This window comes from Haliaeetus albicilla, chromosome 10 (genome assembly GCF_947461875.1).
Source record: "Haliaeetus albicilla chromosome 10, bHalAlb1.1, whole genome shotgun sequence".
Taxonomy (NCBI): Eukaryota; Metazoa; Chordata; class Aves; order Accipitriformes; family Accipitridae; genus Haliaeetus; species Haliaeetus albicilla.
In genome coordinates, this window is record NC_091492.1 from 20,881,169 (window position 1) to 20,892,128 (window position 10,960).

The 10,960-nt window shown below is 44.7% G+C and overlaps 1 protein-coding gene across 3 annotated transcripts; it reads right to left on the reverse strand.

The window, feature by feature from the left end:
* Positions 1-729: 729 nt before the first annotated feature.
* On the reverse strand, positions 730-10,917 carry HSDL1 (hydroxysteroid dehydrogenase like 1). Of its 3 annotated transcripts, none has more exons than XM_069793752.1 (5): positions 10,807-10,917; positions 9,550-9,782; positions 4,350-4,795; positions 2,645-2,872; positions 730-1,725 (listed from the first exon to the last, which is right to left on the reverse strand). In XM_069793752.1, exons 2-5 carry the CDS (start codon positions 9,767-9,769, stop codon positions 1,624-1,626), a joined length of 996 nt encoding a protein of 331 aa, XP_069649853.1. In that variant the 5' UTR covers positions 9,770-9,782; positions 10,807-10,917; the 3' UTR covers positions 730-1,623. The 3 variants fall into 3 exon arrangements, with proteins under 3 accessions (XP_069649853.1, XP_069649852.1, XP_069649851.1); XM_069793751.1 differs by having other exon boundaries at positions 10,789-10,841; XM_069793750.1 differs by lacking the exon at positions 10,807-10,917 and adding an exon at positions 10,276-10,626.
* Positions 10,918-10,960: the final 43 nt, after the last annotated feature.

Genomic DNA, 10,960 nt, shown 5'->3' on the forward strand with positions numbered 1-10,960 from the left:
ATTCAGTCATGAAGGCTGGGGGCAGTTTCACTATATTAAACATACGGAATTTTTGTTTCCGGTTTTGTTTTGGTTTGTTGGGTTTTTGTTTGTTTTTTTGAGAGCTCTACTCAGCATTTTACGTGATACAACTTAGAATTAAGTTATTTACAAACAGATTTGTACCTAGTCTCTTACTGGATGGGGATGAATACTAAATTATTCTTTACCAAACCTACTCATAAAAGCTTTGTGGGGGACAATCACTATTAAAACTCCAGGTTCTAACATCACCAGTTTAGAGCTACTGTGGAGGAGCAACAGCTACCCACTTCGTAATCGCGACTGCATTACTCAGCAACACAATGTGACTGTTGTACATCCTCCAGTACAGATTTCAGGGAGCAAGCTAGTGTAGTATACTGACCTCCCATTGTCCCCATCGGAAATACAGCACTGTAACACTCAAGCAACAAATACTAGCACAAATGAGGGGAGGACTGCTGCTGTGTAGAAGATACTGCACAGGTATTTAATTGGTTTGGTACTCCAGTATAACACTACAGCAGCAGTACTAACGGGTCCATGATAATATAAAATACAAAAAAAGATTGAAAACATTCTTCTAAGTCGCATGCCTCTTCCAGGTAGCAATTGTGCGTACACAGAAAGGACAGCTTTCCTGACTCTGAGATGTAGAGCCTGCAACACATAATGAGCAGTATATGACACCAGATGACTTCTAGTAAGTACATATGCATAAACATATTTATTTATATAAACAAAAGCATCCAAATCATACCACATCAAAACTTCAGTAAGTTGTTTTTTTTTAATTATCTTAGGAAACCAATCACTATTTTTAAATCAAAACATTATTTCTTCATTATTTTTCTACAGCTAATGTGTTTTTATATTCTTTATTGAATTCTCCAGCCATATTTCAGATTGCTGAAGCAATATTTAAAGTACTATCAAGATCATTCCCACCTGGAGTAAGAAAGCATACGATCTTATCTCCAAATTCCTTTACAGCTCTGTGAGACCTTTTCAGTCATTTAAACAACCTCCAAGTCAATAGTACCTTGCCATACACCTTAAATTTTGAGAAGTTCCTTCAATAACATCATTCGAAAGCAACAACATTTGCACTTAAAACATACAAACATCTGCCTAAACTTAGAAGACAGAAAAGTTATGCAAAACTACATATTAAAGAAACTTAATACAGTTGACTGGGATTGTCTTTTTGAACAGCGTGATTTTTTGGGGGCCCATTTCTAACAGATTTGGAGAATTCTCAAATTCTGTCAACTTTGCAAGTTGACACCATGTAGCCCTATGCAAGAGACAGTCATTTACGGTCAGAATTAAAACTATACCTGCTCCTGCCCAATTACCTTGAAGAGACGGTGAATGGAGATTAACCTCAACAAGACCAGCTCTTTGTCGTGGAGGAAAAGCAGCGGAGGAGCTATTTAATACAAGGATACAGAGAGGATCCAGACTTCTGATGTCCAGGTTACACATAGCTTGTTTAGCAAGGTATGGGTAAGTTGCAGTAAGTCCACAAAGGTTCACTAAACATTTTTGCAGCACTCTGATCAGAATATACTACTTGTTACGCAGGGCATCCAAATACTCCTATTTCACTTTGTGTGTTAAAGCTTCCTTGCGTACAGTTCTGCAAAAATACATTGCAAACCATGCCCAGATCCATTCAGGTAGGTGCTCACCCAATGTGAACTGTGGAGAGGCACAGGGAGACAAGAGAAAAAGAAGAAAGGAAGGGACAGATTAAGATATATTCTATTAAATAAACAAACAGTTTCTCAAGTTGCCACTAAAGCAAGGCAAAACCTGCTTGAACATCAGCAACTAAGCCTTAAATTCAACCCCCTAGAAGTAAATATATTTAGCCATTTTGGAAGTACTGCCCACAGCTGAACAGTTAGGTTCTGCAAATAAATCCTGAAGTAGTTTGTTCAAGTTCACAACAGCAATACTGTCCACTTCCTTTAACTGCCACATCTTGCCAGAATCCTTCCCGTCTTATTTTATTCCTTTTGGACTAATCCCCTCTTCTTCAATTCCTTCTACTTGACCTAATGCTATAGAAAGCCACCTGAGATGCGACCAACATTCATAAAATTACTCTGGAGCCCACAGTCTGCCCCCCCAAATGAAAAACTAACATATGGAGGACCTGCTTCCAGGCAGCTTAGGATAAAGAGGTGGGCTTTTTTTTCTGCTATTATTCCATCCTCCCTGCCCACTCTTCCCCAAAGCAGAAATATGCTCAATAAATTAAGATTGAAAAAAGCTACTTCTGTTCATAGAAGACAGTGAAATGCTTGTCCTATCAGCAACACCCCACGTGAAATGAGATACTCATGTTTTTGAACAAAAAGTTGTCTCTTTCCCATTTTTGCTGGGCATTGCAAGTGGGAATTGGATTCACTCTCTCATTCTAAAAATAAGCATGTCCAAGCATCATTTTCTAAAGCAGAATTAGTGAGAAAATATGGCACAATGCCTTTAAGTCCTACAATAGATATTGCACTTCTTCTGAATAAAAGCATAGTTTTCATTCAGACTCCTAAGAAAGTAAACAGCTTATTTACTTCCGTTGACAAACATGAAATAGTTTAAGGAATTCTATTACCTTTATTGCATGCTTCCAGTAACCAGTAGTCCTTGTGGATAACCCAAGAGTAGAAATAGCATGTCTTACATATTCTTCAGCAGAAGGAAAAAAGAAAGATCTCCTTGATACACTGCTGCCGCACTCTGCCATGTTTGTAACAGTTATGAATGGGGTTAAACTCTGAACAAAAATTCCTTTTGAGGCATATTCATAATGTAGTGCTCTACTGAAATAGTCCAAGTAGGTCTAGGATGACAAAAGCAGAAACAAACATCTTTTTTCTTTCTTTTTTCTAAAAACAATCAAGTCTTAGGGCAGAGGTTTATTAAAATTACAGAAAAGTTGTAGCATATTTTATACATAAGCTAAAAAAATAAAACCTCGAACAAATAGCATAAAAATACACATTTCTAAAGCATTACCAACATTTCTATTTGTTGTTATTTGTTTGCTAAAAACCTGCAACAGTACAGTAACTTGCAGGACAAAGCAACCTACTACTTACCTTACTTACTAATGCCTACCTACTTTAGGTAAACAAAACAAACCAACCACTTCAAACACGATACACTGTTAATGCACAAAGAGGCTTAGGAGGCTAGAGCAGCTTGTTCCCACTTCTGTGCCAACGTAACTGTACAAGGGCCAGGCTTTAAACTGGATTGCTGATCTAGGATTTGGATTAATGATGGCAGCTACAGGAAGAAACTTTGGTACACTTGGTTTTGTTCTGTTCTTTTTCATTCAGGCCTTTTAATTGCTTCAGTTCAGAGTGCAGTTCTACATACACTTAGCATAACCAAGGGGAGATACTCTGCAACAGAAACGGGAATCTTAAGCTAGTTTCTACACTGAAGAAAATCTGCAAGGAGTTTTATGCCTTGGGGTAATGAGAGCTGGTTTTGCTCCAAGCAAAAGGAAGTACTTGCAAGAGCTATCCCAGGAGCAAGGCTGCACAGGGGTTAGGCTACAGCAGAGGGCAGCCACCGACAGCTGGGAGCAATAACCGCTTGTGTTTAGACACCAGATTTAGGCAAGATCCTTCTACAATCTCAGTTGCTTTTGTGGAGTCAGCAGGAAGTCATCCAGTGTAAATTCACATCCCTGCATGCATTCGTACTTCCAGCATCACCCAGCTGCCCCATCCTATTCATTGACTGAGTCTCCTCAGGAAAAATAATTATGGGGGGAAAGTTCTTTTCAGTTCTCCCCAAATACGGTGCAGACAATGGTGTAAGAAGCCTTTGCCCCTTCGTGTTAGGTGAAGCAGTGGCTTGATTTGGCCACAGCCCTTGTCACAGTGGTGGCCTGAGCATGAGTACAGGCGCTCTTGCTACCAAATACTAGTGTGTAAGTAGCTTGAGCTATGCCTGCACAGTTAGCTGAAGAAGAGAGATTAAATTCTTGACCCTTTCAATGGGTCATAGAACTGCCGCTTTGCTTTGCACATCATTCCTCCGAGGAAGGTAACATTTTTCCTAGAACTGTTATGGCACAGTTCACATATAATCCAGATAGCACTGACTTTGGTTCAAAGCCCAGTATTGGTGAGGATAAAGACTTTACTGCATATTGCATGTAACATTCACCTCTGGTATTTGAACAAATCCCTAGAAAACTTTCAAGTATATTTTGATATCCTTGCTGAATGTGTTCACAACCAACCAACCTATAATGCATCCACTTTCTAAGGCATGCCATTAAACATTACACCCCAACTTACTTTAGAGGCTCCATAGATTGTCAACATTGGTGTCGGCTGACAACAGGATGCAGAAGAAACATTCACAATTGCCCCTTTCTTCTTCTCTACCATGCCTGGCAGCACAATATGTGTCATCATGTTAGCAGAAGCAATATTTATGTTGATCATGTCCCACAGCACATCTTCAGACACGTTGGTAAAATAGTCCGGGTAGGGATAAAACATTCCTACGTTATTCACCAAAATGCCAATTTCTCTGTCTTTCAGAGCCTTCTTAATGGCTGTGTAAGGCTCACGCCCCTTGCTGAAGTCAGCTACTATGAAATCTGTTTCCACTTTATAGGTTTCAGATATGCTTCTAGACACAGCCTCTAGCTTCTCTTTATTTCGGCTGATTAAGATGACGTTGACATGACGCTTCGCCAGTTCTTCAGCATACGCCTTCCCGATACCATTGGTGCTACCTTTAATAGAAAATAAAAAAACAAGGTGAAAAATCAGAGCAGCCCCAGCCTTCTCTTTTGCCAGTTCTTTCATTTATAGCTTTATTCCCTTCTCTGAAGATCACGTGGCACTGAATATGGTGATCTCAAAACCACAACAATAAAGACAATGTTGTCATAGCATCATAGAATTGTTTAGGTTGGAAAAGACCTTTAAGATCATCGAGTCCAACCATTAACCTAGCACTGCCAACTCCACCACTAAACCATGTCCTTAAGCGCCACATCTACACATCTTTTAAATACCTCCAGGGATGGTGACTCAACCACTTCCCTGGGCAGCCTGTTCCAGTGCTTGACAACCCCTTTGGTGAAGAAGTATTTCCTAATATCCAATCTAAACCTCCCCTGGTGCAACTTGAGGCCATTTCCTCTTGTCCTATCACTTGTTACTAGGGAGAAGAGACCAACATCCACCCTGCTACAACCTCTTTTAAGGTAGTTGTAGAGAGCAGTAAGGTCTCCCCTCAGCCTCCTTTTCTCCAGACTAAACAACCCCAATTCCCTCAGCCACTCCTCATAAGACTTGTTCTCCAGGCCCTTCACCAGCTTCCTTGCCCTTCTTTGGACACGCTCCAGCACCTTAATGTGTTTCTTGTAGCAAGGGACCTAAAACCGAACACAGTATTCAAGATGCGGTCTCACCAGTGCTGAGTACATGGGGACAATCGCTCCCCTAGTCCTGCTGGCCACAGTATTTCTGATACAAGCCAGGATGCTATTGGCCTTCTTGGCCACCTGGGCACACTGCTGGCACATATTCAGCTGGCTGTTGTCCAACACCCCTGTTATTGATTTGTTATTAGTTAGAATTAATTTTAATAGGAATATGGAACTATAAGAAATATTTTAGCAAAATTATATGTTGCATTTTATATATTTAACCAACAACTAACAGCTGCTGTGAAATCCCCTGTGTAGCCCTGTACCAAGGCCGGAGGAATTGGTTAAAATCATCTAGTAGGAACATTTAGAACTTAGATAACAGATGTCAGAATTTCAAATTAATAGGAACTTAGGAACTTAAGAAAATGTATTATGTGTAACTATAAGAATTCGAGTATTGTTTGAAATCAGTTAACCACGGAAGCTTTGGTAAAGATTTACCTCGATCTAATTAACGAGAACTCCAATCAGTAGAGTTAAGTGAGATTAACCAATGATTGTTTTAGTATAAGAATATTGATAAGGTGGTGTGACTGAGGGCCAATCACTAGAAATATTAAATTCAAGAATTAACATTGAATGTACTTTATGTAAATCTAATACATGATGGCGAAAATCGTACTGCGCAGAATCACATGAAAGGTCAACTATCGGACAAAGTGAGGAAGACTATGGAAGACCACCAGAGGGCTTCTGAAGACCACCAGAGACCTTCACTGCACCTGTGTAAAGGACATTTACATATGCTAATAACTTCCCAGAAATCTAATGAATATGTATAACATTTCTCGGAAATCTAATGAATATGTATGAATAAGTTTAATATAAGGTGTATGATTTTGGTGTTCAGGTGTGCGTGGTTTGTGAGAGGACTCGCCCGCGCACCCGGCCGTTAATAAAGAAGTGTCTGCTTATCTACACTACATTGGTGTTGATAAGTTCTTTATTCCGAGTTTTTCGGTAACACCCCCAGGTCCTTTTCTGCCAGGCAGCTTTCCAGCCACTCTTCCCCAAGCCTGTCACGTTCCATGGGGTTGTTGCGACCCAAGTGCAGGCCACCAAGAACAAGGCACTCAGCCTTGCTGAACCTCATACAACTGGCCTCGGCCCATCGATCCAGCCTGTCCAGATCCCTCTATAGATCCTTCCTACCCTCAATCAGATCAACACTCCTGCCCAACTTGGCGGCGTCTGCAAACTTACTGAGGGTGCGCTCATCATAAAATCATAGAATGGTTTGGCTTCAAGGGACCTTAAAGATCATCTAGATCCACCCCCCCTGCCACGGGCAGGGACACCTTCCACTAGACCAGGTTGCTCAAAGCCCCATCCAGCCTGGCCTTGAACACTTCCAGCGATGGGGCATCCATAACCTCCCTGGGCAACCTATTCCAGTGTCTCACCACCCTCATAGTAAAGAATTTTTTCCTAATATCTAATCTAAATCTACCCTCTTCCAGTTTAAACCTGTTACCCCTCGTCCTATCACTACAATCCCTGTTAAAAACTCCCTCCCCATCTTTCCTGTAGGCCTCCTTTAAGTACTGGAAGGCCGCTATAAGGTCTCCCTGGAGCCTTCTCTTCTCCAGGCTAAACCACCCCAACTCTCTCAACCTATCCTTGGAGGGGGTGTGCTCCAGCCCCCTGATCATCTTCATGACCCTCCTCTGGACCTACTCAAGCAGGTCCATATCCTTCTTATGCTGGGGGCCCCAGAGCTGAACGCAGTACTCCAGGTCCCCAGTACTCCAGATCCCTTCCTCCAGATCACTGATAAAGATATTAAATAGAACTGGCCCCAATACTGAGCCCTGGGGAACACCACTTGTGACCAGCCACCAACTGGATTGAACTCCATTCACCACAACTCTTTGGGCCCGGCCCTCCAGCTAGTTTTTTACTCAACAAAGAGTACACCCATCCAAGCCACGAGCAGCCAGTTTTTCCAGGAGAATGCTGTGGGAAATGGTGTCAAAGGCTTTACTAAAGTCTAGGTAGGCAAAATCCACAGCCTTTCCCTCATCCACTCAGCAGGTTACCTTGTCATAGAAGGAGATCAGGTTAGTCAAGCAGGACCTGCCTTTCATAAACCCACGCAGACTGGGCCTGATCATCTGGTTGTCCTGTACATGCCATGTGATGGTACTCAAGGTGATCAGCTCCATAACCTTCCCCGGAACCCAGGTCAGACTGACAGGCCTGTAGTTCCCCGGATCCTCCTTCCAGCCTCTCTTGTAGGTGGGTGTCACATTTGCTAACCTCCAGTCAACTGGGACCTCCTCAGTTAGCCAGGACTGCTGATAGATGATTGAAAGTGGCTTGGTGAGCACTTCTGCCAGCTCCCTCAGCACCCTTGGGTGGATCCCACCCGGCCCCATAGACCTGTGTATCTAAGTGGTGTAGCAGGCCACTAACCACTTCCCCTTGGATTACAGGGGCTTCATTCTGCTCCCTGTCTTCCAGCTCAGGGGGCTGGGTACCCAGAGAACTGCTGGTCTTACTGTTAAAGACTGAGGCAAAGAAGGCATTAAGTACCTCAGCTTTTTCCTCATCCTTTGTCACTATGTTTCCCCACACATCCAATAAAGGATGGAGATTCTCCTTAGACCTCCTTTTGTTGGTAATGTATTTATAAAAACAATTTTTATTGTCTTTTACAGCAGTAGCCAGATTAAGTTCTAGTTGGGCTTTGGCCCTTCTAATTTTCTCCTGCATAACCTCACAACATCCTTGTCATCCTCCCGAGTTGCCTGCCCCTTCTTCCAAAGGTCATAAACGCTCCTTTTTTTCCCCAAATTCCAGCCAAAGCTCTCTGTTCAGCCAGGCCAGTTTTCTTCCCTGCCAGCTTGTCTTTCAGCACATGGGGATGGCCTGCTCCTGCACCTTTAAGATTTCTTTCTTGAATGATGTCCAGCCTTCCTGGACTCCTTTGCCCTTCAGGACTGCCTCCCAAGGGACTGTCAACCAGGGTCCTGAACAGGCCAAAGTGTGCCCTCTGAAGTCCAAGGTGGCAGTTCTGTCAAGCCCTCTCCTTACTTCTCCGAGAATCAAAAAAAATCTATCATTTCATGATCATTAGGGCCAAGATAGCCTCCAACCACCACATCACCCACAAGTGCTTCTCTGTTTGCAAACAACAGGTTCAGCGGGGCACCTTTCCTAGCTGCGTCGGGAAGTTACCTTCCACACACTCCAGGAACCTCCTAAACCATTTCCTCTCTGCTGTACTGTATTTCCAGCAGACATCTGGTAAGTTGAAGTCTCCCACAAGAACAAGGGCTAGCGATTGTGAGACTTCTCCCAGCTGTTTATAGAATATTTCATCTGCCTCTTCATCCTAGTTGGGTGGTCTATAACAGACTCTCACTATGATATCTGCCTTGCTGCCCTTTCCCCTGATTCTTACCTATAAACAATCAACCCTATCATCACCATCATTAAGCTCTAGACAACCAAAACACTCCCTAACATACAGGGCTACCCCACCACCTCTCCCTCCTTGTCTATCCCTTCTGAAGGGTTTATAGCCATCCATTGCAGCACCCCAGTTGTGCAAGTCATCCTACCATGTTTCCGTGATTGTCAGTAGCTACCTTCTGCAGTCCCACCTCATACAAGTTTTATATTTTCTATGACGACAACAGAGAGCTTAGAGTAGAACCTTAACGAAAGGCGAGGATGTCAGAGGTACATGGCTTAAACCTTACTGAAGAACTTGAGCACATGTGAAAAGACCATAGCAAAAAAAGGATCTTGTCTGCATCTCTGCCTACACTTGTATGCGTTCGGGGTGTACCTTGCAGTTTTTCCTAAAAATTGCTCTGTGATTGTTTCCCAGCAGTGAATCAACACCCTGAGCTTGCCCATCTCCTGAGGAACTGAATTTAGTAAGGCACTGAAAAACTGCCACTGCTCAAGCAGATTAACTTGCAACCTGAGATAATGCAGACCCCAGCTTGTGACATAAAGCAATATAAACCAGCAAGTTTTACAGTACTGGCACAGTATGTTACATAAACATAAGCAAGTATACTGCTTCAGTCTCTTACCAGTGACCACGGCCCATTTTCCATACTGCTTTACAAGATCAATCTCGCCACCCAGCTTTGGGATTAAATGCAACCTAAGCATGCTGTAAGTGTCAAACGCAAGAGAGATACATTTTCTGACTGTGTACCAAGCGCCAACTATAGCCAGGGCCTCTATGTAAAAATTGCAGGAACGACTGATCTCTCTGTACAAGAGGTAGAAACGATCCACTGCAGCCATGGTGATCACAGGCCTGGAAAAAAATAGACACAAGCAATTACAATCACCTCCTGAGCCACGTAAACTTTTCAGACTGAATGGATAACCTTTGAGATTCAGCACGTTACAGTCTGAGCACCGGTTTGATGCAGAAAAGCCACAAGTCAGCCAGCTAAAATTTGGGTATCACCTACCATCATCCTCACTGGTTTAGCTGCTGTTTAGCCCTTGTTCAAGGCTTTAGCTACTGATCAGTTATACCACACTGACACCGATCAATGATACTGTAAATAACACAATTCAAGTCCCAGCAGATAAGGGAAGCTCAACATGTAAAAACTACTTTTGGAAGATTAAGATCCACGTACAAAAGAGGCAAGGATAACCAGCAGGAGAGAGCTGAGCACACAAGAAACAACACGCTCCTCCAAGCACAGAGACAAAGCAAGCTCAGAGACAGACATAACTTTAGTCCCTGGCACTACCACAAAGCACTAACCCCTTCCCAGCAAGTGCACCGCACCTACCGTGTCCTTCGGGTTTGAAAATCCTTGAACCACGGGACAGTGCCATGCATCAACGTCACATCGCACAGCGGATGTCAGCAGAAAGCTTGCTGTGCCTCACAAGGCTTTTGATAGTGAATATATTGATTTGAAACAAGCACAGAACCCCACCGCCGCCTCCTCGGCAGCACTCGATCTGCAACCGGAGCCGGCAGCTTACCGCCGTTACACACCGCCCTCCCCTCGCCCAGCGAGACGAAGCGCACTCCGGCCCGCAGGCCTCGCCCCTCCCGGGAGGGATAGCGGGCTCCGGGCGCGCCCTTGCTGACGAGCCCCAGCGACCAGCGGGCCCGGCCCGGCCCGGCCCGCCGCCTCGCTCAGCCCCGGCCATGCCGCGCCCTGCCCGGGGCCCTCCCTGGCCCCAGCCGGGCTGTAACGGAGGGAAACCAACCAAACAACCCCCACCCCCAGCCGCGGCCCACGGGGACGAACAGCGCGCCCAGCCACTCCCCGCCGCGCCCGAGGGGCCGTTACCCGCCCGGAGCGTCTCACCCGCGGCCGCCGGGCCGGGCTGGGCCGGGCCCTCCTGGGCCGGGCCCTCCTGCGACGCCGCGCTCCCCTCGCCCGCCGCCACCTACGCCGCTGGGCGGGGCCGCCGGGAGCGGCCGCCGAGCCTTGTGGGCCAGCGCGCGGCGTCGCCGTGGCG